Source organism: Nyctibius grandis, chromosome 27 (assembly GCF_013368605.1).
Source record: "Nyctibius grandis isolate bNycGra1 chromosome 27, bNycGra1.pri, whole genome shotgun sequence".
In the NCBI taxonomy this organism is placed as follows: Eukaryota; Metazoa; Chordata; class Aves; order Nyctibiiformes; family Nyctibiidae; genus Nyctibius; species Nyctibius grandis.
In genome coordinates, this window is record NC_090684.1 from 6,224,407 (window position 1) to 6,252,322 (window position 27,916).

At 48.2% G+C, this 27,916-nt stretch overlaps 2 protein-coding genes across 2 annotated transcripts in view; both read right to left on the reverse strand.

The window, feature by feature from the left end:
* IPO9 (importin 9) overlaps positions 1 to 11,004 on the reverse strand; it is a 38,618-nt gene extending 27,614 nt beyond the window's left edge. Inside the window, exons 1-2 of the mRNA XM_068419303.1 lie at positions 10,830 to 11,004; positions 436 to 497 (exon numbers count right to left, since the gene is read on the reverse strand). Of these exons, the coding sequence (XP_068275404.1) occupies positions 436 to 497; positions 10,830 to 11,004 (237 nt within the window). The remainder of the gene's footprint in view (positions 1 to 435; positions 498 to 10,829) is intronic.
* A 9,836-nt stretch (positions 11,005 to 20,840) lies between these two features.
* Positions 20,841 to 27,916, reverse strand: part of KDM5B (lysine demethylase 5B) — a 57,818-nt gene continuing 50,742 nt past the window's right edge. The window contains exons 23-27 of the mRNA XM_068419332.1: positions 27,397 to 27,882; positions 24,977 to 25,088; positions 23,437 to 23,591; positions 22,580 to 22,906; positions 20,841 to 21,740 (exon numbers count right to left, since the gene is read on the reverse strand). Coding sequence (XP_068275433.1) covers positions 21,603 to 21,740; positions 22,580 to 22,906; positions 23,437 to 23,591; positions 24,977 to 25,088; positions 27,397 to 27,882 — 1,218 coding nt within the window. The 3' untranslated portion in view covers positions 20,841 to 21,602. The remainder of the gene's footprint in view (positions 21,741 to 22,579; positions 22,907 to 23,436; positions 23,592 to 24,976; positions 25,089 to 27,396; positions 27,883 to 27,916) is intronic.

The window sequence follows — 27,916 nt, forward strand, 5'->3', positions numbered from 1 at the left end:
ACACAAGGCAGTAGCTTTATTTCCTCATGTCTAAAAAGGCACAAAATATGGGCCACATAGTAACTAAAGAAATACAGAACCTAAACTTCCTTTTCAAGGAGGAAAACACCTACAGAAAAAGCTGCTGTAAAGGCAAGCCACGCTTCTGCTTGCTGATGCCTACCATCCACCTAGTAAGTTCTGCCCATTCCCAGTACTGTACTGTCTCAGCACCAGGTTTACTAAGTCCAAAAATCACTATTTTCAAGAAAGGTAAGTTTCTAACACCTGAATAATGTTGAAAGAGAAAGTAATGACTCTAGAGAAATGTGAAATACAATGGAGAAGCACTAAGAGAAAGCTACCTCCAATTTTTCACCTGCAAACATGAGAGAATATTTTAAAAACCAAGGAAACTACCATCAAGATTCTTTCTACAGTTCCAGGTAAACTCACCTGACGGATGGCCAGAGCTCCCTGGGGATCTACAGTCAGTTCTGCTAAATGAACACCGAATTCTGCAAGGGAAAAAAAAAAAAGTTGGCATCATAACTTTTATTCCCACACAGCAAAACTCATCGAGATTTTTGGAGAAAGACATCATACCAATCGAATGACTCATATGTGGGAAGGAGAAGACAATTCCAAAGCGTAGCTACTCAAATGAATCATGAGCATTAATTCTCCCTTATGCTCTCTGTACAAATTTCATTTATTTTCTCAGCATCTTATTTCTTTCTCTCGTGGGCAAAAAATTTTGCAACACAGGTTAGTCACAAGCAAATGATTTACAACTTTTAAAAAAAAAAAATCTTATCTACAATGTAACATCATTAGTCAAGTTCCTGCGCGAGGGATGCGTGGATAAGATCCAGGATGGAGTAAGACAGAAGACTGTCAGCCAGCAGACCCTTTTTGGACAATTTGGGTTCATCCAGAGAGTGATTTGGAAACATCACTTCAGCTGTCCCAAACCACACCCTAAGACAGCTCAAAACGCACCAAGTGTCTTCCCGAGCAATCCCTGCCCGAGCACACTGACACCAGGAACTGCCTGTACAATCATTTGGGCTGTGGGACCTTCTCCAGTAAGAAGAAATTTGTCCAGAAAAAGCAAGAGCTTCTTTTAGTTGCCAGCAAGTTCTGTAACAAAGGCAAAATTAAAACACTTGTACCAATTCTGTGAATGACTGAGCACAGGAACTAAAAACCAGCAAGAGCAGCTGTTCTGGCATGCTAAATCCGTATGTCTCGATAAATCTGCTTAAAATTGCAACTTTAAGTTCCGGGTAGCTGGTAACTGTATTAAATACTTCATTTAATTTCATTAGTCTGCTTAAAAAATGGGTTTGTGAGGTTTTAGTTCTAGGAACTGTGGAGCAGAAGGTATGCCCTGAGGTCCTGCTAGCACAACCTGACTCCCACGGACAGGATAAACGTGCTTACAGCATCCCTGACAAAAACATATTGAAAAGTCTTCTGAAAAAGCACTCTGAAACTTCCCTTAGCAGCATATTTGAGTGCTTCACAGACGCAGTTATCTGACTTCCTCCCAGTATCCACCTCACTTTTAAGAGGCTTTTCTGGGTTAGGAGATAATTGCCTCTCACTTTCCCATGCTCACACTGAACATGCCCAGTTCCTTCAACCTTTCTTCATAGATCATGCATTTAAAAAAAGAGGAAAAAACCCCTCTTATCCTAGCTGCGAAAGCAGGGAGCCTAATTCTGAGATGTACTTAACATAATACTTCTCTTAACTGCAACAGTAATTATTCTTCTGGCTGTCTGCAATATTCCAGACTTGAGTATGGCACTGCATTCCAGCCACGTTTTTAAAGGATACAAAGAAACTAAGAAGCCAGAATAAATGCAGCAGCATAGTTGCAACTCGCAACTACGACTCTATTTTGCAGCCTTTACATCTGTTTGCATATATGCAGATGATTTTTTCCCTTTACATATGGTCCTCTGAACTTAATTTACAATATTTTGTTTCAATGCTTTCACAGAATCATAGAATCACAGAATCAACCAGGTTGGAAGAGCCCTCTGGGCTCATCGAGTCCAACCATTGCCCTGACACCACCCTGTCAACTAGACCAGGGCACTAAGTGCCATGTCCAGTCTTTTCTTAAACCCCTCCAGAGATGGTGACTCCACCACCTCCCTGGGCAGCCCCTTCCAATGGCTAATGACCCTTGCTGAGAAGAAATGCTTCCTAATGTCCAACCTTAACCTCCCCTGGCCAAGCTTGAGGCTGTGTCCTCTTGTCCTATTGCTGGTTGCCTGGGAGAAGAGGCCGACTCCCACTTCACTACAACCTCCCTTCAGGTAGTTGTACACTGCTTTCAGGCCATCTCTCCAATTCTCCAACATCTTTTTAATTCTGCTCCCCAAGCAGACTGCAGTGGTAAATGTTGGTAAACTATAGAGGTGTACTCACTACTGCAGCAACCAAGAGCTCTGTCTTAAAAGCCCCTGGGTTTGACAATAAGGCACCGATAACGACTCTACACAAAGGTTTTCGGCCAATTGTGCATCTTAAAAATATTACAAAACTGTATGTTAACTGATAAATGACTGTTCTCCCATCTAACAAAAATTACATGGATTTATCAAGAACAGATCATACAAAACAGTATTCGCTGTGTAGCATCTATTTATCCTATTGTGTTATAGACACTGGCAAGCTGTTTAATGAGCTGGTCCAAGAATCATTCCAAGGACTGAAATTACACCGATCGTTGTACAGCTCACTGCCTCCTCTCTTCTCAAAAAATTGGTTTATTATTGGTTTTTTTCCCCAGTTGGCTGGGAACTTTCTGTCTTTATCACAGGTAACTGCAGTTCAAACGCATCTCTTCATAAGTGCTTCCTTCACTTATATTTTGTAGATTTGAGATACCAGAAACATCATCTTCTTCCCAAGATAAAGTCTGTAAAACCAAGAGATTAGAAACTTTTAATGAAGGGCCTGGCACAGGGAACACTTCGCAAACACATTTCTGTCCAGCTCCACTTCTCCTCTCCACTAACCTCAATATTAGTGCAGTCCTACTCTCCACCTCTCCTCCTTCACAACCAAGCTCCACCTACCACATAACCTACTACCTCTCCATCCCTAACTTTTTGGAGAAATTAGGCTGGATCAAAAAAAAAAAATAGTATTAAGGAAGCAGGGAGGACTAAACGAGCAGGACTGTCTACTGAATCACCACACTTCACGTGCTGCCCTGTTGAAGTGGGCCAGCGCCGACTGAGTCCAGCTCAATACGTCCATACAGAGCTGGTTCAGGAGCTGCTACAGGTCCCTTTAGTTGTCTCTGCTGGGGGCAGACACAGGCAGAGCTGGAGGAAGAGGCCGTGGCAGCTGCTGTGGCCAACCCAGGTGAATCCACTGCCCCATGGCCACCGACACTCCAAATTAAAACAATGTGCAGTTTGCAGAGACCAGATCTCACAAAACAGAGCAGTATCAGAAATCAAGTTGCCTTTACCCAACATCTGCCCACCCCTTCTACGTTGCAGTCTTGAGCTACACAGGCGCAGACGTTTTCCACGGGGCTGGTTTTCAATACCACCATCATAAAGTAATTTGGGTTAAAAGGGACCTCGGGATGTCATCCTGTCCAACCTCCTGCTCAAAGCAGGTCAGCCATGAGGTCAGACCAGTGCAGAGCATGGAGGGCATCTGCAGACAGACTACGAAGAAATACCAAGGAAGTACCTAATGCTTAGCCTTAATTTTTACACACTACAGACGTGCTTCTTTGAGGAACTTCTCCAGCATCCAGCACGACTCTCAGTGACTACTCCAAAAGCACGCTTTTTTTTTAGCACATCTCTGAAAACTGCAGTCGTATTTTCCTCATTTCTCAGCAAAGGACAGAAAGATTAAGGCCAATCTTCTCCAGCATCCGTGCTGATTTTAAGTATCTCACTTGAAATCCCTTCTTCACAACTTCTCATTACACTCAACATGTCTGCAGCATTTCACAGTGCAAATAATGGCATTTGCTGCTGTGAATACCCTTCTTCCCGAAAGTCAGATATCACGTGTCCCAACGTGGCCATTTCTTGTTTCAATTTCCCTGTTAAAAATTCAGTTCAATGTTAAAATGTTAACTCCTGTTAAAAAATTCAGTGTGATTTATGCATTCACAGGATTTCCACCCATTTCTGCCCATCATCCACTCTTATAATTCAAGTTACAGCCAAGAGACCCCCCATACAACCCCAAACTGTGGTCATGTTTGTAAATTCTCCAGAATCCCTCCTTCCACACAATACCTGGTTTTATGCACACAATCAAGTATTCAAGGAGGTACCCAACGCAACACAGCAACTGCTCTTGACACCACACGCATCAAAACAGTTACGTCGGGAAGGAGCTGACCATAAGCAAAAATGTGCTGAACTGGTGAAGCACAAGTGATGCTACAAGTTTCATGCTATCACTGTACCTACGGCTGTTCTCCTGATACAAATGGAAAACCACGTCACGCAAAGATTATCTGAGCATCAATGGAGTTTTAAAGCATCAAACTACATGTGCTGAGCCACCTACTCTGGAAGAGAAGACACTGAAAGAACATCTACAAGACTCGTAAAGCCAATATTCACATCTGAGATCACAATCAAATCAAAGCATTGGTTGTCTCCTGCACAGGACTAGTCTCAAACACGATGGGCAAGAAACTCTGAAGAGGGTCAGCGTGCCCGGATTGACACACAAGTCAGTTTGCCAAGGTCAGCACCATCTTCACAGCCACCTGCACATCTCAGCTTCTGGCAACAAACGACCTTGTAAAGGACTGAGCTGAAGATGCCTTTTCATACACAAGATGTCACAACACAAGCCATGCTGAAGACAGCCTTATAAATGCCTTTTCTACCTGTAAAAAGGGCAAACAGAGACACATAATGTAGACAGCCAAAAGAAAGGCAATTCTCCAGCCCAGAGCCATTCATCTATCACCACCACACTTCCAGAGCACAAGAGCAGATAGCTCAGAGACTTAATACCATCACCATAAAACATCAAACTCGTTATCTAACCAGGCAAGCTGGTAGCAGTATTTTTCAACTGTACAAGAAGTTGGCATTAAAACTCCTTATCAGCATAATTTAGAGCAACGTGTTACAGACACTGCTCCTCTGCATAGGGTGGAAGCACGATCCCTCCTGGTGGACATGCACGTCCTTTGGAGTGACACTGTCCCTGCTCTGACATTCCTGGAGGTGCCTTGGCCTTCATACGTCTTCCTCAACATAGTAAGACCTAGAGGAAGAGATTATTTTTACACATGACGGAATTATTCTCAAGTCACATGATGTCAGACGTAGCGCACACATGTATACCATCAGAGGTGGTGTATGATGTTACCTGGATGGACCAGATAAAGAGGGAATGGAAACACTGTCCCCACTCCACTGGGAACCAGTCGATGGCAGAGTCAAGCCAGGTTAGACGCACACACAGCAGCACCGCTCCGCAACCCAGAGCTCTAATTTCCCCTGTCTTCCCCCTGAACAGTCTCAGGCCTTGCTTTTATTTATGTTCCATTAAAACCTAGAGACAACAAAGGTCACCAGGTGAACTTTCATCTTTCCGGAGACCGACAGTAACGCATCCCCCGTCCCCAAGCTGCCAGGTGATGCCTATTCCCACACGCTCTCAGCAGACAGAAGATGCAGAAGCAGGGAAGAGACTGAGTCGCCGGGGACATGTTTGGAATTGCTAAAGGGTGACATGGCAGGAAGAAACTGCCACCATGTCCTTACTCCAGAGCTGATGTCCTGTATTGCTCCAGAACAGCTGTACAGAGTCAGACAGGAGACTCCTCTTGGGACAGCTCAGCCTGCTCCACAGGCTCACCTCTTACTGTGCATTTCTACCCATCCCGTTGTACAAGCACCAGCCAGATCTATCACCCTGCTTCAGGGAGCTCGGCTGCATCCTCACAAAAAACTGAACCATCTTGACCTGGCCAAACCCTGCATGGAAGAGAGCAGGTGCTAGCATGGGGCAGCACGCCCGCACGGGCAGAGCTAACTGCTGTATTGGCTTAACTGCATTACACAACCCAACCTGCAAGCAGCTTAAGAAAAGAGGTGAGGGCAGAGCAACGCTTCCCCCAACACACCCCCTTGGAAATCTCGGCGTTAGGAACCTCCTGAAGCAGGTGGTGTATCTGACCAGTGTGGTTAATGGTTCTTGATGAGTTTTTTCCTCCAGGAATATCAAACCTTATTTAAACCATTTCTACCTCTAACATCCAACAGTGATAAGTTCCACAGTTTGCACACTGGGTGAAACAACCTACTTCCTTCTGCGTGTTTCAGATTCATTTGCATCTGATCTTCGCTTTGTGAGAAGTCACAAATAATCACTCCTCGCTCACCTTCTCTGTCGCTTATGATTTTAGAGCCTCCACCTCTGCTAACTCTTTCCCAGGCAGAAAAGTCAATGTATTTGCTCCTTCTGAGAACAGCAGCTTTTCCACACCTCTGGGAATGTCTCTGTGCTGCATTTTCACTGCCCTGCTTTATCCCTCCAGAGAGCAGCAAGCCCGTAATGCATGCAGCACTGGGACTGCAGAGGCACGAGGAATTTATGTCGCGCTTTGTTCTCTGTTCCCTCCTTAACGGTCCATTTGGCTTTCGGAGCACGGCAGAGCAGTGAATGGGTATTTTCAGGAAACTCTCCACACTGACAATGGGATTTTTCTCCCAGTGGCAATTTAGGACAGCTCGTTACTTTTTAAGGTATCATCTGGGCTGCTCCTCCTCCCCCCAGCATTACTTTGCTGACCAACGCTGACCTACACGTACCGTCCACACACTCAACTCACTCTTGTGAAACCATTCTGTAATTTTTGCCACCAATTCTCACTCTGGCCAGACTGAGCAGCACTATCAGCAACTTTGCCACACCATGATTCACTCTTTTCCACATTTACGGACGTGCTGAGCAGTCGAGCTTCACTTGGGACTCTTGATTATCTCCCTGCAGTGTGAAACGTAACCAGTCACTTCTACCTCTTGTCTTCAAGCTTTTAATTGGTTATTAATTCAAGAGCTGTCCACAGCAGTTTAGTTTCTTCAAAAAGTTTCACTAAGAGAATTTTCTAAAAGCTTTTTGGCAGTCCCAGGACTCTTTCAAATAGCTCTTCTATTAAACATAGATCGACTCTGCCACAACAACCTCAGGCCCTCAGCTCTCCTCATTCCAGCTCTTGATATCATCTTAATTACTGCAGGCAGTGCAAAAGCCACACCGACTCACCTGTAACAACCCCAACGTGCACCCCTCCGCTCCTCACCTTAGAGCCCTTACTAAAAGCTGTCCTGTGTTTACCAACATACACTTATCTTGTCCCTAAGTGACCTTAAGTGGGAAGTTTTACAGCACAATTTGTTGTTTGAGTCCCTTTAATTTAATGTTTGAGTCCCTTTAAAACTCTTGGAGATGCATCCTGTAGCACTTGCTGTTTAAAGTAAAGTGATAAGTGAAACTGCTCCTACTTGCGCTCCAACTTGACGTGGATTCTCCAACTTGTCTCCTGGAGAGGCCCTTCAATGTGGCAAGTTGAGTCAACACCAGCACAAGGAATCCAGCTTTCCTGCAGCCCTGTACTCCTTGAATGTACCTTGCACATTTCAGTCACCCGGTGGCCACGCACACCTCCGAAACGCTTTCTGCTTCTGCAACATTTGAAAGCATCGTTAAGTTTTTATGTCTTTAACAAGTTTTTCCTCTTTTGTTTTCACTTACCTTCATTTATTTTTCATTAAAAGTGCCAATACTTCTGCTCTTTTCTACTGCCCTCACTTTTACTTTCAGCATCTTCTTTACGCTGCTTAATGATAATACATTTTTTGTTTCTTTAAGTACTTCTGACACACATGATCTACACTTCTTTACCTCAATAATACAGTGTTGGCAAACACTGCATTCCTTTAGCTCCTCCTCTTTGTTTTTGCAAGTTTCTCCATACCAAAGACAACACAGAAAGGAGACTACAGCTTATTCCTCCCATGCTGCTTGACTAGGACAGGAGAGGGGGAATCACAGGAGCGCAGAATAATTCAGCTGAAAGAGACCTCAGGAGTGTCCAGGCCAACCCCCGTGATCAAAGGGGCATCAAAACAGGTTGCTCAGAGCATTTTCTAGGTAGGTTTGGAGATACTCAAGGATGTAAACAGCACAGCTTCTATGGACAACCTGCTCTAAAGCTTGGCTCTCCTCACAGTGAAAAAAAATTCTCAGTCTGAACCTCGTTTCAGTTTGTGACCGTTTTCCTTCATCCTCTCCCACCCCCCAGTGTCTTGACAACCTCCTCATAGTTACCAGAAGGTGCTGGCAGATCCACCCCAAAACCCTCTTGTCTCCACACTGGAAAACCCCTCCCCCCCAGTGCCTCCTCATGTAGCAAGTGCTGCAGTTCCCCAACCAACTTGACGGCCCTTTGCTGAACTCACTCCTGTTTGTGGCTGTTTTTCTTGTACTAGCAGGGGGTGGAAGCAAAACCGGACAAGTGTTCTAGGTGTGGTCTAACAAGTGCTGCCTGGAGAGGGCTGATCACCGCCTCTGGTCCTGTTTATACAGCCCGGGATGCAGGTGGCCTCCAGGGCACACTGCTGGCCCTGTCCAGCTCACCGGCCACCAGGATTTCCAGGCTCTTTGCCACAACGCTGCTCCCAAGCCAGGCAGTGCCTGACCCGCATCCCTGTGGGTGGTTCTTCTGTCCCAGGTGCAGAACTTGGTATCTCTCCTGGCTGAATTTCAGGTCCATTCCTGCGGCGTGCTCTAGGAAGCAGCCCTGCCCTCAAGGACACCAACCGCCTCTCCTCCAGTTTGGTGTCACCCACAAACTGCACAAGAGCGTATTCTGTCACCTCCTCCAGGTCACAGGCACATGTCCTGCAATAGGTGTGTGCAGTTCTGGGATTGCAACTGCAGAGAAGTACCGGGTGACTTTAGGATATTTGTAAAACAGTGAAAAAACAGAAGCGCAGACGACTCCGCTCCTCATGCCCTTAATGTTATCCATCAAATGTAAATCTCTTGCATTCCTGGGCTCTCAAAGGGACCTTAGGGACAGCCATCACCTAGAGCCCTCAAAACATAATCTTTTCTGGAAATCTGTTACCCAAACCCTTACACACACTTGATTTCATTCCTTGTGGTAAGATTCAGACTGTTTGGGGAAAAAAAAAAGTTGCCACTGAAGAGCACACTGACTGTGGCAGCTTTGCAACTCAAAAGCTCTACGGGTCAATGAACCTCACAGCACTTCCAGACTCGTACTACTGCAATGCCCTCGAATTGCTCCTTAAAACCTCCAATAGCTGCAGTGGCAACACACAGATTTCCCCAAAACACATCAGGGAAAGCTTAGCCTGAAAGCGTTACAAGCACGTGTTAAGGGACTGCACAACAAGAAACATTTTATCAAACAATTTGCCTTCCTTTCTTTGCCCCAGTCTCATTCCCAGAGTAATGTTATCACAACACCATTCTTGACCCAGTCACTCCCTTACACCTTCCTTCTCTTTACCATAAACTTCCTTCAGTAACAATTCTGAACTAAAGTTCAGGGCAGAAAGACCTTAAAACACTTCACAAAACACTTTCAGAATGGCACAATCAGACAGAGGTAAGGCAAAATTTCCAGGAGGGTCCACAACCACCCGGCCCATCAAGCTGCCAGGCCACAAGCACGACTCAGGGCCAAGGGCTGCAGTGCCACGCTCTCAGCACCCAGCTCCTGTCACAGCACACTACCTGCAAATCTTCCAGTGCTTTCTACAGATTCCAGTTCTTTCGGATGGGTCATAAAATTTAAGCTAAGGGAAATAAAACGTTACCTTCAATAGGTGTTTAAGTGTAGCTTCCACCCAGGAAAAGCAGCAAGTGCATGAACTACCTTAGTGCCACCATAAAAAGGCCAGATGAGTAATGGAACAATTAGAGACATTGCTTGAACTTGGGGTGCTTGCTCTTTCAAGCCCTGACTTTTCAAAGCCATAGGCCAGTTGCCACCCATCTCCAGCATCTCGCACGTCCTCAGCTCTCCACAACAGACAACGGAGCCCTGGCGTATTAGTTTCACACAAGACGAGGGCACAACTACGTCCTGACCATGCTCAACCTAAAACACACCACGTGCAGATGACGACCTGCAGGACATGGGCACGCACAAGGGCACACACGTCCAGAGGTGGAGAGGATCACTGTGGGAGCGGGACAGGGCCCGCAGACAAACACAGGGGGAAGGCTCTCCACGACCATCGCGTGAGCAACCCTGGAGACTTCAGCTCAGGTGGAAAGAGGTGCCCAAAGCAACAGGCCTGGCTGCTTCGCCACCCCACCTGCCTCTCCGTGTCGTAGTGAGCTCAGAGTGCTCCTTGGTCACTCAGTCCTCACACAACACCGCACCATCCCTCACCGCCCCGTTTCCCTCCTGCCCCACTGACGAGAGCGGTGCCTTGAAGAAACCCTCCTGCGCCTTCGCCCGGCGACCTCCGCTGCAGGCCGGAGCCAGCCCCAGCCAAGCCCCACCGGCGAATCCGCAGCTGAACTCCTGCGGCGGGGCAGGGGCTGCTCAGGGCACACCGGGCACACGCCGACAGCCGGTACCAAAGCAGCCGCCGCCGCCGCCCGCTCCCCGCCGGCCCGACCGCTGAAGCTGGAAGTTTTGGCCCAGGCCAACACGCAGCCACGGGGCACCGGTACCGGGAAACGCTCGGGGAAAGCAGCGGCGGCCTTTCCCCACCCGGACACCACCCCCCCCCCCCCCCCGCCTCCTCCATTGCCCTCAGCGCGGCCCGGCCCTCACTCACCCTCCGTCACCTCCAGCACCTTCACCTGCTCCTCAGCGGCGGCGCGTACCGCCTGCACCGGGCACAGGATCCCCGTCAGCGTCTCCACTAGCGCCTCCTTCAACCCCTGCGCTACCGGCCCCGGTCCCGGCCCGCCGCCGCCCCCTCCTCCACCCGTGGCCGCCGCGCCCGCCATCGCCGCCCACCCCCCCCCCAACCCCGCGCCGCCGCCGCCGCCGCCGCGCGCGCCAAACGCACGGCACGCACGCGCGAGCACCGCCGAACGCCCCGCCCCGCAGAGAGGGCGGGAGGGGAGCGAGCTGCGCGCGGCGCTCACAGCGCCCCCCAGCGGCGTGGCGGGATCGGTGGCTGTGAGGGGAGGGAAATGGCGGCGGCATCCGCGGGGGCGGCAGCCGGAGTCGGGGCCGGGGCAGCAGCCTGAGAAACCCCTTTGTCCTTCAGGGCCTCGCGTCTCCTCAGACCCCGGGGAGTTCCTGTCATGGCGGGAGCCAGTGATCAGTCAGAGCCCGGGAAAAGCCTTTAGTCCCTCAAGTCTCCTTTTGCCACCCGTGTCTGCGGTGAGCTCTCACTGTGAGCCTTGAGGAGCCCACAGGAGCTGGGTGAAGCCGTTCAAGGCCTGGGGGGTTCTGTGCTGAAGGGCCAGATCATAGAATCACAGACGGGTTTGGGTCAGAAGGGACCTTAAAGCTCATCTAGTTCCAACCCCCTGCCACGGGCAGGGACACCTTCCACCAGACCAGGTTGCTCCAAGCCCCATCCAACCCGGCCTTGAACACTGCCAGGGAGGGGGCAGCCACAGCTGCTCTGGGCAACCTGGGCCAGGGTCTCACCACCCTCACAGGAAAGAATTTCTTCCTAATATCTCATCTCAATCTCCCCTCTTTCAGTTTAAAACCGTTCCCCTTCGTCCTATCACTCCGTGCCCTTGTCAAAAGTCCTTCTCCAGCTTTCCTGTAGCCCCTTCAGGCACTGGAAGGTGCTAGAAGGTCTCCCCGGAGCCTTCTTCAGGCTGAACAGCCCCAACTGTCTCAGCCTGTCTCCATAGCAGAGGGGCTCCAGCCCTCTGAGCATCTCCGTGGCCTCCTCTGGACTCGCTCCAACAGCTCCATGTCCTTCTTATGTTTGGGGCCCCAGAGCTGGACGCAGTACTCCAGATGCAGCCAGCTGAGCCGAACCAGCTTAGTTTTGCTTTTAGATGGTGTGAAGATCACCCTCGGTTGTGCAGGTTCCTTGCAAAACATTGAGATGGCACACAAAGAGGTTTGAGTCCTTCCTGCCCTGCTTCTGCATATGATTTCTGTGCAGAAGCCGTGAGGGGATGGGTGGTGGCACTGCTTCAAGGCAGCAATTTTACAGGGCACCATGATGGTCCTCTGGCTCGGAGCAGCTTGAGCAGGAGGGACGGGGCCTGCAGGCAGCTTTGCTCTCGTCCCTGAGGTGAGCAGCCTCTCTGTGACTGCAGAGGAGGAATCTTAGGCTACAGGCGTGCTGTTCCAGGGCAGAGCTGGAAGGTAAATTAAGACTCAAGTTCTTGATTCGCATTTAGAATAGCGCTGTGTATGATGCTCAGGGGAAGCAAAAGTGGGCTACTGTGCAAGTCAGGAACAAGGCAGCTGTAGACGGTCTCGAGCTGTGAGCAAAACAAAAGCCACATACGCAGGGGAGCAAAGTACTGCTCTGTTTCCGTCTCTGTTTTCTACAACTGTTTATTTAGGAAGTATATTTTACAAATCATTACAAGTACCAAAAAGCAGTATTAACGCATACAAAATGGACTTCTTACATGAGGGACAGTGGTGGCATTGCATTTTGGCACGGTGCTGGCAGGTCCCAGTAAGTAGGTCCCACATGCTTTGGAGCGTGGTGCTCCTGGGGATTTTTCTGAACCAAGTACCTATTCGGTCGTTACTCCTGTGCAGCAAGTTCCCCAGGAGTACGACAGCAATTTGTATATAGACACAATCCAGTACCGGGGGGAGCCTGGGAAGCAGGACAGAGACAGCAGTCATGTTAACTAATCCCCGTGCTGCCTCTGGCTGCATTATGCACTTCTAACTCCTTCCCTACAGGTCTCTTATGACTTAGACTCCCTCCAGCCTGGGGCAACTTCTCTTTCCAGAGAAAGCCTGTCCTTACTCTGATTGCCATGAGGAACCATTTTCCTTGCCCACACCACTTTCTGCTTGAAAGCTACTTGAGGGTTATCGAGTGATTACCTGGTAATAGATGTGCTACCACTACGAGTATTTGGTTTTTAGCCTTGTCCTGGTGCTATTTAATAACTAAGCATGCCTCATCACTTGTGCACAAATCCTTGTTCCCCTCCTGAAGACATCTTTTCCTCACCCACCCGTCACTCTTTTTGTGTATGTTGTTATATTTCAAGTCAGCTTTGCTGACCCCTTCCGAGCTGGAGTCCATTCCTCTGGGATAACATGTCCAGTCACATTCTCTCCCACCAATATATTTTTAAATCAAGAGCGATGCAAGCAAATGCTCCTATAAATCATGCATGTGACTTTTGCAACCTGAGTTCAAGATTTTCTGTATGAGTAGAAAAAGCAACTCGAGATACTACAGAAACACAAGACTGGGTTCAGCTCCCTACAGCCACAGTTCGGAGGTGAGTGCCCCGCTGCACACAAGCACAGCCGCCCGTCCTACAGCCCCACAGCCGCCCGTCCTGCAGCCCCACAGCCGCCCATCCTACAGCCCCACAGCCGCCCGTCCTACAGCCCCACAGCCGCCCATCCTACAGCCCCACAGCCGCCCGTCCTACAGCCCCACAGCCGCCCATCCTACAGCCCCACAGCCGCCCGTCCTACGGCCCCACAGCCACCCATCCTACAGCCCCACAGCCGCCCGTCCTACAGCCCCACAGCCACCCATCCTACAGCCCCACAGCCACCCATCCTGCAGCCCCACAACTGCCCATCCTGCAGCCCCACAGCCGCCCATCCTGCAGCCCCACAGCCACCCATCCTACAGCCCCACAGCCGCCCCCTCCCTGCCTCGCTCCAGCCCTTCCCCTTCACCAGCACGACGGCCGAGTAACCAAACCGCTGACCGGACAGGAACCCCGCTTGGTCAGCACTAATCCATGGGCCCTGCGAGAGCGGGAGCTCCTTCCTTCAGCACAGCCCTTACGCTGGCTGCGACCTGTGCCCGCCCCAGCCCTGCCTGGGGTGTCCCTGCATGGTCACCCTGCCTGGGCAGTGACAGCTCTTCAGAGGGTGACTTCACATCTGAAACTGGCACTCAGTGGAGGGGGCAGGAACTGCTCTCCAGAAGCTCCTCTGTAGATGCTGTCCACACAGCTGCAGTTAGGTGAAACCAATCCACCATGACACTTACAAAAACGTCCCCCACACCACAGAGTTAGATTTTCTTCTGCAAAAGTTAGAAAACTGAGGCTAATAGACCCCGTCTTTCCCCCTAAACAAAACAGGATGAGGGCACAGGCTCAGGCAATGCCCAGCACTCCCTGCGTCCCGTGCCAAGCCGTGCTCCCCTGGCAGTGGCTGGGGACAGCAGAGGTCATTCCCAATCAGCGGCGCGGACACAACCAGTTTAGGTTGGTATTCCTGTGGGGAGACAGGGAGAAGAGCAGACTTCAGAGACTTAACAGCATGGCCAGGCTGTGCACACCCCCTGTCCCTCCGTGCCCCCGGGCATTGCTAGCACCAGAGAGAGTTCTCTACAAGGTGAATAAAGATTATTTTTCCTCTCTTGTTCTTCCCAATCCAAAACGCTTCTTCTGCTGGAGGAACAAATACATGTTTATCCAGGGTATAACTTCTGCTAGCCCAGGGTCTTCTGTTCATCTTTGTCCTGTCCTAGTATTTCAGCTTAGTGGAAAACAGAAGGGAATTCCTACTGCACCGAAATCAGTGAGACAGGCCCAGGACTATCACACCAGACTTGCCGCTGGTACCCTGTGCTGGCTGGTAACATCAGAACCAACATCTGTGCAAGTATTTGCGATCATTTTTGTCCCTTCTTAACAATCGAACTGTTTCCTCTGCGCTTGCCAACATTTTGCAGTTTAGGGAGAGGAGGGGTATCCCAGAGCAACGCCTGTCTAGCCCATAATCTTTCTCTTTGCTCAAGTGACCACACAACCGCTCTGAATGCTCCAACTCGTCCTTCCATATTGCAGAAATCACATTTATTTGAATCTTCCAGGGTTATTCAGGTTTGAATTCCCATCTGTTTTGTACATTGCACGGTCTTTTCACACGTTTTCTGCATAGATGCTTCCTGCAAAGCCAGCAAACCTAGAGCTTGCCTTTCCAATGCCCTGTATTTTGCTTCAGACCTGGATGGGTTCTGACATTCATCTTTTCTTTTGAAAGCTTTAGGGAAAAAAGTTCAGTCACCACGAGAAGATTATATTCTTAGCATGAAAAGGTATTTGACGATGATCTCCTTGTTTCCTCCTGTGATGTTTCAACTCACGGGCAAGGCACACAAGCCCTTGAGCTCCCCTGCGGACCCATGCCAAGGAAGACCCCACAGAAAGATGTGCAGCTGACACGGGACTGCTGTAACCAGCAAAAATCCTCCAAGAGAAATCGGGGACCAGCACAAGGAACAGGCGCAGCAGCGGATTACAAGGCATTAGCCAGGGACATTACGTGGTACCTGCTAATGGTGCCTGACCCGTCCCCTACTTGGTTAAAATTTAACTCCAGGCAGCAACAAGAACACAAAACCCCAAAAGCCCAACAGACACCGAAGCAGCCCAAACACCCCCCAAATACTCTCCAACATCAGTTTTGACCTCAACAAAAACCCTGTGTGATGGAGACACTCTTCAAGCGAACTGCATGTTCCGTAGACAGTGAGCTACTGTTTTTACTACTTTTTATAAAATATTTATACATTTTTAGATGCCCAGCTCACAGAGATTCCAGGAGGCAAGTGCACACACACAAAATCTGGCCCAGTATTGTGATTAAACAGCCAAGTACCTTTAAAAACCTTACTGTAAGTAGTAGGATTAACAAACATTTCAGAACTTGAAAAGCTGAGGTACGGAAGGTACCTTCATGACACTGCACCTCTTTTAATTTAGGGTCTGTCACTATTTCTTTTCAACCACCTTTCAGCAAACGTTCCTCTCAGCACTTGGGATTTTGGAGCCAGCAGCATGTCACGTTATCACATGTGCTTGTATTGTTTTCATAAAAATATTTGTTCCTTCTACCCAAGATCTTTTTACTGGAACCCACTGATGCCATTTGTGCCTGTCTCGAACAGAAGCTGTGTGTTGAACCTGCAGCACTATTAATCTCCTGTGACCGCTTTATCTCCCCTTCCAGACATAGCTTTTATTTTTATTGATGCTCTTCGTGATGCGGGGCTGTTGTGTTCAGAGATGAACATGTTTATGTCCTAGAGGAGAACTCTCAATATTAACAGTTGGACTTGATAATCTTAAATGTCCTTTCCAACCAAAATGATGCTATATGCAGCTCAAGAAGTTCCCTTCTCAAGAAAGGATAAAGCTATTTTTCAAGGCTGTACCCTCAACCCTTCTCTTGGAAAAGCACATTCATTTCTAGATTCATAGAAGAGTCATTTCAGCTCCTGAACGTTCCTCCCAGGTAGCTGCTGCCTCTGTGTGTATTCTGGAGACCTTCCCTTCCTAAATCCTGTGTGACACGTGTAGTCACCTCCTACAAGCACATCTGCTGCAGGTACAGCAGGTACTTGCTCATGTTGATCTCGTCTGCCCTGGTAGGGGTCTGGCCTACAGCAGCAGTCCCTCGTTGTAACTCCCTTTTCACTGAAGTGCACTTAATGCTTAAACAATCCTCCCCGCCTCAGTCAGCTGTAACACAAACCAGCTGTGTCAAGCCGTAGAATTAACTGTGTTTGTTAGTGCATTGTTTCCTTGAATATATATGTATTTAGTGGGTATTAGACACCCCCCAGCCCTGTCCATGGGTCAGGGTGACAAATGACTGCTGAAGTCCCACAATGCACAAAGATGACATTTCAGTTCTGGTTTTCCCCTCTTGGTGCCATTTAACATGTAAACACACGACTGCACAGCTCTGAAGGGAACATTCCCCCTCCCTGAATCAATTCTGTTCATATACCCCAATTTCAAGTGTATACAAAATATTAGGGACTGATGTGTTGTCCAGAAGAAATTGCATCCTTTTCTGTATCTGGAACTCATTTTAACCCCTGAATAGCAGACCTTTCTTGTCTTCTCACCCCAAAGAAGAGGTCTCAGCATAGACCATCACCCAGAAGGTGCTGGGGAAGGGAAGAACTGAATTATTTTTACTGTTTGAAACAAGAAGTTTATACCAAATCCTTGGCATGCTCTTTTCTCCCAACGTACTTTGTTCTGCACATTTTTGTCCTCGCTGGCAGCCAGTCGGGCTGACCACTGCTCACACCACCAGTGCAGTTCCAGCGGTGGTTTCTGCCTGTGGAAAATAAATCCCGTGTCTGCATTATCAGGGTGTGAGTAAAGAAAAGGGATGGCACGTTAGGTGGTGTAAGAAGAGCGTGAAGAAACCAGTGCCACTTCTGACACCTTCATTTAGCAAGTGCTGACACAACTGCCTGAAATCTCTTCTGCCACCTTCAGAAGCAGCTTTCTGCAGAGCTCCAGCCAAGGCTGCAGATCCACGCGGACACCTGGCCACCACCGTGGCTCAGAGCACGCAGTGACCATCGGTTCCAGTCTTCCTCCAAAGCCGCCTCCCTCCCGCGTTTGGTTCCGCAGCTCTCAGTGACTCTGGATCCAAGGCATCCCCAACACGAAGCCTTTTAATCCTACGGAGAGCCAGGGCTGAAGGGCTGCCCCGCAGACAGCTCTTCTCTCCAATGGGGGTCAGAGTGCTGGAAAGCCCAATTCAAGCAAGTTGGGAACTTTGCATCCCGGTCCTGGAACGGCGCACCAACGCACCGTGGGCTTCAGTGTAAGACGAGAAATAGGTGGAACCAACCCCTCGCCTCTCCTGCAGATCAAGTATCTTGTTGGTGCTGTACGTGACCAAACCTGATGCAGCAGGGTATGTATTAGTCTGTTCGATGCTCCTCATGTGGCACGAGAAAGCACGTCACACAGGTTAAAGGTGGCACTATAGACACAATCCCGATGTGTGGATGGATGGTACAGGCAGGCTTTAAATTAAATCAGATTTTTCAGCCTCAGATGCACAGGTAGGGAAACAAATTTTATTTTTGTCTTATGATTAAACTAATGTAGAGGCCATAAATTATTCTTATTAAATAAAGAATTAGGATCTGAGCAATCTAGGGAGGTTGATGTACTTGGTTGCTTCGTTCTAAAAAAAAATTTAAAAACAAATGAAGCAGAGTGGGGTGGGAAGGACTTTTTTTTGCTTGTTTTGGTTTAGCCTCTGGAAATCTAGGATGGACAAGAGGGATGAATGGGACAGCTGATCCCAACAGAGCCTGCTGCTGCACGTGTCCTGCCCTCATCATCTTCCCTGATGAGGAACATGCAAGGGATGCTCACAGCAGAGCCCACCCTGAAGCAAACCACAAATCTCTTGCTTGTTTAGTTTAACAAAGTCAAAGCCTGACCTAATCCAGTCTGAAGTATCCACCATGGGGGTGAAATCTAAGGCCATGGCCCTGTGGCGCAGCAGGCACCGCCACCTCCGCAGCAACCTCCAGCCACCCACTCCTGAGGTCACCATTCCCGCAGGAAATCAAACACAGCTCCTTCAGCAGACACCCCGTGCTGCAGGCGCAGGTCACTGGGGATTGGGTTTTCCATTTCTTGAAAATTTGCAAGCAAAGACGTGGTAATTTCCAAACCATTGTGCCCTAATTCTACTGCCTTCATTAATCCTGATGAGAAATAATGTTGTCAGGACCACAAAGGTCTCCTCTGGCCCCTACGGTCCACAAAATGCCAACTTTCCCTTGGTCCTCCTGAATCATCACGCTCAACTTAATTGCATCGTTTTTCCTTTAGCACTTCTTGGTAAACAGCCATTTCTTCAATGGAAAAAAAATAAAAGGGATCCTGTGAGAGACACTTTTGGAATGTTTTCAGCTACATCAAAACACTGTGCAAGCTCTTTCTATTTCAAGTTTGCTCATCTGCCCCCTTTAAAAGGAAGTTTTTACAGATTGTTTTTTTTCCACAGCTTGGACTGTTATCTCAGTGTTGCACAAAGACTTCTTCCAACCAAAAAAAAAAAAAAAAGAAAAAAAAATCACAAAACATCCTTTTGGTAATTACAGTAAATAAAAAAGACAAGTCGTACCATGGAAGCACATGCACAATTAACCAACGCACATGCGGTCAGGTTGTCTTCCACCCCCCACCGCTGTTGGACAAATCACCTACACCAGGCTGAAGATTCTCTAACACTTAAAAATCAAATTGAGACTAAAAAGCATATTCAGTGTTCAAAAAAACAACCCCCAAACCAAAACCCCTGGGAAATCCAATTCCTGCGCAGTTCTGACCTCAGAGATCCACCATGTCATCATCAGCCACAGAGGGCTTGAAGGCTTTGCCCAGTGACTCTGCACGCTTCTGCCCGCTAGAAAAGGGCTAAAACCAGCAGGGAAAAAATTACCAGCAAATTCCTCTTGACTATGAATGGAGGGAATACCAGTACGGCCACATTTTTGGTGATGACAAGATGTTGTAAGGAGAGCGCTCTCTCCAATACAAAGATCTCCTAGACCTCCCATCTCCCAGGGCTCCCAAAGTTCCACCTTTGGCAGGCGATGGAGCCACATGGCCGTCACCAGGACGTTTCCAGAGGAGCAACAGCTACATTGCACCTCAAATCCTGGGGTCAGTTTTGGGCCTCTCATGACAAGAAAGACCTTGAGGTGCTGGAGCGAGTCCAGAGAAGGGCAACGGAGCTGGTGAAGGGTCTGGAGCACAAGCGTGATGAGGAGCGGCTGAGGGACCTGGGGGGGTTTACTCTGGAGAAAAGGAGGCTGAGGGGAGACCTTCTCGCTCTCTACAACTGCCTGAAAGGAGGGTGTAGCGGGGTGGGGTCGGTCTCTTCTCCCCAGGTAACAAGTGATGGGACAAGAGGAAACGGCCTCAAGTTGCACCAGGGGAGGTTTAGATTGGAGATCAGGAACAATTTCTTCGTGGAAAGGGTTGTCAAGCACTGGCACAGGCTGCCCAGGGCAGCGGTGGAGTCCCCATCCCTGGGGGGATTTAAAAGACAATTAGATGTGGTGCTGAGGGACATGGGTTAGTGGTGGCCTTAACGGCTGGACTCAATCTTAAAGGTCCTTTCCAACCAAAACCATTCTATGATTCTATAATCTGTGTTAGCAATTGGTCTCCAAAGGATTTCGGGTGCAGCCCTACGTGCAGTGCCTGGCAGGCTGCAATAACCAACCTCTCCTCCTCAGAGGTCTGGTCCCCTCCGCAGCAGCACCGCTGTGCCATCACCTGCACTGCCTCTTCTTACCCCCCGGGCTGAGGTCCCTGCACAGTCAGTCTTTGCTAGAATCATAACCAGCCCAGAAATTTCCTTATTTCTCAGGTTTTTAGCCCAAATGCAAGCAGAAGCAGCTGAAAGGAGTCCGCCCATGGCCAGGCAGAGTGCTCTGCGGACCACCAGCCCATGCTCTGCTGAGCAGGCCACCACGCATGCGGCGGGGAGAGCCTCTCCTTTGAAGGCAGCTGGACAAGGCTGGCAGAAGGAGCTGCCCCACACCTTTGCCTCCTGCCTGAATTCCCCAATTCCCGCCCCTGCCAAATCACAGTTTCAATCCTTTATTCATCCAACCTGCAAATAACTTCAGTTTTGGAAAAGTTTTGCAAAAGACTTGAAAAAGGTGTTGTTGTTTTTTTTCTTTTTTTTGGTGTGAATAACATTTTGATCTGCCTTCTCCTTCCGAACCTGAATATACGAGTAAGGTAAGAGAATATCATGGCTTTTGCATTTCTTTTTTTTTAAAAGATGGATTTCTCTTGAATAAGAGAACCCACCCATGCAATCAAGTATCAACACAATAGGAAATGAAACTGCATTTCAAGCTCGCCAAAAAACACCAACATTTAATTTTATAACATAACCAGGGGTTTATTCCACAATAGAAACTGCAACATTTGATACAAGCTACCCAAAAAAAGGAGAAAGCCAAAATACAGCTGTGGCAATTACTTTACAGAGCTTTTTGTTTTGTTTTGTTTCCTGTCTTCTACATCACCGGGCCATCAGTGACACTAGGATCTAACATTTGCTTTCTGTACATCAACCAATGCTAGAAGCAACACGCTGTTCAGAATTGTCTTTCCAGTCACTGAAACCAGACATAGAAGTTATTGCTCAGATAAATAAACCTAGTCTACGAAAAACAAAGTGGAAAAAAACCTAAAAGTCTCCAAAGAGTTAACAGAGTAAACAGGGATTTCCTCAAAAGAGGATTTATTGGAAAATTCATGGTGCAGGGGGGTTTTTTTGCACCTAAAACCAAGCTGAATTAAATATGCCGGTAAATCCCAGAGAGGTAATTTAATGCTGTACAATAAAAGGTGCATGTTTCAAATGCCTTCCAAATTGGTGGAAACCCCTGCTAAAACAGTCAGCATCTCAAACCTCAACAACCACAAACAGATCAAGGGAAAAAAATACAAAAAAGTGTCAAAAATTGTTTTGAATTCTGGAAAATGATCCCATAAGGATAGAAGTAGCACCATTTGCAATCTGGTTCTTAAACCAGCCCCTGTGGCTTTAATGGAAAACTCTGGTAACCTCCTTTATTCAAGTTCTGAACGGTTTGTTGGGAGTTTTACTTCCGGTAGTGAGAGTCCTTCCCAGAGCAGCTGGTGCAGATGTAGTCCTCCTTCTCTGCCATCTCTGGAGAGATGCCCACGCACACCTGGTGGAACCACTGATTGCAGCTGCCGTCACACTGGACCCAATCCACCTAACGAAGAACAAACAGACTGGTGTTCAGAGAAGGAGCAAGCAAATACAGCATTCGTTAGGTGTTTTAGGGCACTTCATCACAGGATCCCAGCCTGGCTGGGGTGGGAAGGGACCTCTGGAGATCACCCAGCCCAACCCCTGCCCAAGCAGGGTCACCCAGAGCACGTTGCACAGGGTCGCATCCAGGAGGGGTTTGAATATCTCCAGAGAAGGAGACTCCCCACCCTCCCTGGGCAGCCTGTGCCAGGGCTCTGGCACCCTCAAAAATTCATCTGAGTATGAAATGTCCCATCCTACAGCTGGCTACTGCTGGATATTCAACTCATGCTCGCTGTTCTCTGCACTCCTGCAGCCCAGCTCCCCTGACACTGAGAGGACACACTCCCCTTATCCCTCCTGTTGCCTTCCCACCTATAGCAGGATTGTGGACGGCAACTTCACCCCCTGGGGACATCCCTCTTCTCCATTCCCCAGCACGGATGGGCCTGGGCAGAGCTCCAAGGCGCTGCCCCCACCCACAGAAAGGCCGCAACCCCCAAAGTCTATCTACACCCGTATTTCAAGAGCAGAGATGAAGATGGTGCCTGCACAGCCCCACATGCAGATGTTTTGATGTCCCCCTGCCTTCCCCCATCCCAGCTGCACGGCTGCTCTTGGAGAAGGTGGGAAGGATCGTTACCAAATGTGTCCCAGCAGCGGCAGACGCTGTCTCTGGGTTACACTAAGTGCCTCCCACTCCCTTTGTAAGTAGTACTTCTGCAGCCAAACACTTTCAGGGCAGCTGAATGTCCCAGATCCCAGCGTTCAGACCACCACAGCGGGTCTGCCTCTACTGACCTCATCTCCCTCAGGCTGGAGGCAATTCACAGCAGGGCAGATGGCATCTTCATCCTCAGAGTCCTCCTGCTCAGAGAACGACATGTCTGAGGGAAGCAAGTGGCTTTCACTGGAACGCTGCATCTCAAAGAGACGCTCCCGCTCTCTCTCCAGTTTGCTAGTGCAGTGATCCTTTGAGGGATTCAGTTTCAGTTTCTTCTTTTTGGGTGTTCTCATCTTTTTTATTCTCGCTCTCTTCTCATCACAGAAACTCTCTCTCTCAAAACGACGCTTTAGTTTTCTCTCTGTGTAACTAATTCCATCCTTTTTTCCTCGGCAACACTCATTCTGTTGGAAAGATATTTTGGCAAAATTGTAAGGATGCGACTAACACTCATGATCCTGTTATTCCATACCCTGCTTTTAGGAACAGGCTTAAGTCAAAGTGCAGTGTTTGACAGAGTGCTGCCTTTTCAGCAGAAGCAGGATGTGTCAGGGGAGTAAAGGATGGGGTCCCACAATTTATAGATAAAAAGATTCTCATTTCCTGCCTCTGAGTCCACTGCTTCAGAGGCAGCTCTCTCAGAAAGCCTCTGAAACACAGGACAAGAGTCAAATTAGGATAGAAGCATTTAAAATGCAGAGAGTGACCATAAAAACCAGATTCAAACTGCAAAAATGTGTTAGGCCACAGATTATATTCAATAGTTTGTAACAAATTTGTTAAGTTATCAACTTCTTGGCCCCTTTTGAACAAGCAAAATGTGTTTTCACAGAAGTGCAGACACACACACAAACCCCTTTGTAAAGCTCATGGGTTCAGGCAGAGCCTCTACTCCAAAGTGACCCCAGTCTCACTGCTGTTGTCACACACTTGCCTTTTCATTTGTCGCTCCGACGGATGACCTCTGCTCTGTTTGCAAACCAGGGCTTTGCTTTGTGAATAGGATCTGGTAGAGCTCCTGTATTTCAGGCAGAGAAACCTGTAGTAGCTGGGCTTCCATCATCAGCTCATCCAGCTCTGTGCTAATGACTATTATGAAAGACAGGGAGAGAGGAGAGAAGGAATTTTTCAGTGTCAGCACTGATGAGAACTGCACAGATAATGAAAATTCTCCTCTGGTAGCACATTAAAAAAAAAAAACTGTGAAAAACTTTTTAAAATCTGCAACTGGATGAATTAACTCTTATCTGTTCCCTCTTCACTGCTCATTTTCAACAGCAGGGTTAAAAAGAAAGATAAAGGCTTGCACAGAAGTTACTGCGCTGTGGCTCAGTACCCTTCCAGGCTTGTGTTTCTTTCTGGTTCGAGGATAAGCAATTGCCATCAGTCTCTGCAATTTCTCCTGCTTCTGAAGCTACAAGCAGCGTGATCCCCTCACGATGTAGTAAGTGGGTAAAATGAACAGACTGAGTGGAATCCGTAGGTGAAGCCAAGAGAGGAGAGGAAGGAAAGCTGGGAGGATGAGCCTTGCAACGGCATCCTGCCGTGCAGTCACACCCACCACTGCTATCAAGCCTATAAAACTTGCCTTGGGCTTTTGAAACAGTCACAGCTCGGGGAGGCCCAAATCACTGGGTAAATAACAGCTTTTTAACACAGTATTCAGTACGACTCAAATATGGCCTGAAAAATAAACCTGGCTGTACAAAGGACTGCCTTGTTTGATGTTAACTGCAACATTAAACTGAAGTGACGGGTAATATTAGTATGGACTAAGCTGCACTGAGCTGAAAACATGAAGATAAGATCAGAGCTGTGTCCCTGGAGCATTATGCATCAGGAGGAAAGAAATGATAAACGGCTTCTTTTACAGTGATGCAATTTAGAGCATGTCTGTGTCAGTCCCACAAACACAAAGTCTGAGCGAGGCAGTGTGCAGGACCTGCGCTGAGCGACCCGGAGCACAGCAGCGGCTGAGAACTCTCAAGTCTCTGCGACTCTGTGACAGTTGTGCTGAAGCAAAACTTTCATGGACCCGTGTCCTACAGATTAAGTACCCCGTGGTCTCCAGCACTACTTCCCTACGTTGTTCCCATCCAGCTCCCACAATTTCAGTGGTCTCCCGTCTCCTCTCCCATCCGTTCCGCCCTCCTGCAGCCCCTTTGCCTGGCCACAGTCCCCCTGTGTGCTGTTCACACAGCAAAGGGCCAGCTCTCGGCTGACACCTCTTCTCCTTCCCCATCTTTTCATTACACGTGGGGGAAATTTGAATCGTTGAGAACTTTACCCCTCTACTAAAGCTGGACATTAAGTTCCAAAGCTGCTGAGGGGATGGAGAAGCAACCAGACGCACTACAGTCATGTGCCTCCTGCCTCAGCCATCCCCTGTTGAGCAGGACACCCTCTCTTCTGCACCAAACACAGGGGGAGGAAAAAAAAGAAGAAAAAAAAAAATCAAAGTGCAGATTACAAACCATGAAGTGGGATGCAGTGCTGTCCTGTAGAAAATGGAGAATGTAAATATATGGTTCTGTTATCCCAGTCATGAGGCATGGAGAATGACATAGCTCCAATTGTCTGGGAAACCTAGAAAACAAAACAGAATGCGTAGATACTGTCACTAAACGTGTAGTTTTGAAGTGTCAAATAACTGCAATAGAATTAAAACTTGTTTCTCTTACAATTGCTTAAATCTTGTATTTCTGCAAACTGTTCAATCTAACACACCCAAATCCCTCATCCTGCGCCTGGAAATAGGCAACAGCAGTTTTACTCCCAGAATTCTTAGCTGTGAATTATCACTTCCAGAGAGATCAGAAACCAGCCCAAGCACACGAAGCAGCACGCTCCACCAGGGGAGAACCTGGAGCAGAACCAACACAGGCAGAGTCACTGCAGGGATAACCCCGGACTTGTGGAAGCGGGGCTGCAGCTCTAGAATCGACTCGGGGTAAATATTATTGCGAACAAAAGGAGGAAACGGTAAAGAAGAGATTTCTCACGGCCTTGATGCGATGAGACCTCACCCTGTGTTCAAGCACTTCCCTACCTCAGCACGCACAGAAGACACACCAATGGCAGAACGTGCCTCACTTATGCAAAGGCATAAGTGTCAGTTTTGCACTCACAAGTGTCAGAAAGGCATCTCACCACACACCTCCAAAATACTGTCTGCTGCAGTATTCAAGTGTCTGGGCCCCTAAATCTGGCTCTCATCGATCCTCACAGCTGTTTTTCAACTGAATTTTTCAAACTCATCTAAATGCTTCACATTCTTCACTTTGGCCAGTGCCAAAGAAGCCAAACTCCAGTGGTTACTGCTCCGAGCTTCTCGGGGCCAATGAGTGTTGGATTGTCTCAGATAACAGGGAAACCAGAATTGTGACAGGACAGGACAGCAATGCCGAGACACTGGATCACCAAAATACCACCTCAAATCCATCGAGACCAAAGTTTTGGCTCAGCGCCTGAGCCGAGATGGCTCCGGAGGCCCCCTCCGACCTGCCCTCAGCACCACTGTCTCCAGGAAGGCTCCTCAGCTCAGACACAGCGAGGGACCCAAGCTGATGTGTGTGGTCAGACGCTCTTCCACTGAGCTTCCCAGGGACTCCTGATTCGGGAAATGCGGGCGGCAAGGACCTCAGTGAGCTCTGCTGGAGTTACTTGATTTAGGAGGTTCACTGACCAAACTCCAAACCACAAAAAAATGGTTAGACGGCTTTCGGGTTGGAGGAACCTCATGGTACCACACTGAGCTGATAAAACTAAGATTACTGTTGCCATCTCTGCCCCAAACATCAACTTATATGCCCAAAACCTTGCCCAGTTTTTTTTTTCAACTATACTAGTTGGTCTAGTAAAAAGATACTTTCAAACCTAAATTATCAGAGAAATTCTCTTAGGTGTCTAAATATAGTTTTAATTACTAAAACTAGGCTTCCCTATTTGAAAAATTTGCTCAACGCAAGCAACTTGGTACAGCTGAGTTACCTGAGAAGCAGCTACGACACCTCTTCAAGCATGAGTAGCACATTTTATGTTTTAACACAACAGAATGAAAACAGAAACACATGGACTCACTTTAACAGGGTTGGGCTAGCAAAAGCAAGGCATTTCAATCAAAAAGTAAAAGCAATAGAGTGCATTTCATTTAGGGATGTTTTATGTTCTTTACGCTGCACAGGCCTTGTATTTCAGATTTTTTCTGCATCTATTATCTCAGGAAAACTAGAAATGCGTGACCCATCTCACACTTTCCCTGCGCTTTTTCCTGAAAGATCTTTACTGGAGGAAGTTTGAAACTCCCTCATGACCACACCTGAAACAGCTGCAGTAGTTTAACTCGGTAGTATTAGAATATTCAGCTTGGGAGTTCTCGTGTAAGTGATAAGGAGAAGAAGGAGCCATAATGGATGAAGATACCCTGTTGAAAACCACCTCGTCTGAGAGCTAAGCTGGTAACACACTGGACAGTTTGTGCCTCTGTTACTAATTCTCAACACTTAGAACAGTATTGAAATACTTGTAAGAACAGAATATAAAGACCAATTGAATACTAAGCACTCCAGAAACAATAGCTTCAGCAACTCTGTCGTTAATAGTGTCACATTAGAGCGTAGGAGCTGGGAGGAGGAGAAGGGAAAACGGGCCCTTTAGGAGCAGTTGTTCCCAGGACTCCAGCAGAAGGCAAACACCAAGACACACACGTCCTGGCTAACCGTCACGGCAGAACCCCAACTCCTCGTGTCCATAAACCAACAACCAACCTGCATTGCCAGTATTTGTATGCAACGAACAGATACAACGAACCCCAAACCCAGAGAAGTGTTACAGACTGTTCTTGCTGACCACCCCCCACCCACCGCCAGGAAACCCAGGAGCAGCTCAGCCTCACCTTGTTTGTCTCTGGCAATTGGCCTGCTGTGGCTTGCCATCTGTTGTACAATAATCCTGAGCCAACTTTGTCTTGTATAAGTTTTAGATTCCCTGAATATAACATTTGTTGTGCTCTGTGCTGCCAGTTCACAGTTCTCTCAATCACGTACCGCAAGGCATCCCCCTCGGGAAGCCTCACGCGGATACGCTGCAAGGAGGCCAGCAACGGTAAGATCTTTTCTAACGGTGGCTTTTCTGATCGACGACAGTGTGGACAGAGCCACACACGAGGTCCCTGCAAAACGTTGGGCACCGAAACGCAGCCGGTGTGGAAGAACCCTCTGCAGAGTTCACACTGGATCATGGGAGCAGCCGGCTCCTTCTGGCACAGACAGACTTTCAGTTCTGCGTCCTCTTCGCTAGACAGCACCTTCACTTCGTTTGCTGCCCGCAGGGAACGCAACGCTTCCATCTCCTTTAATCGGGCTTCCCCGAGTGTAGCCATCTAAAAGGGAGTTCAAAGAAAGGGATGTCATCTC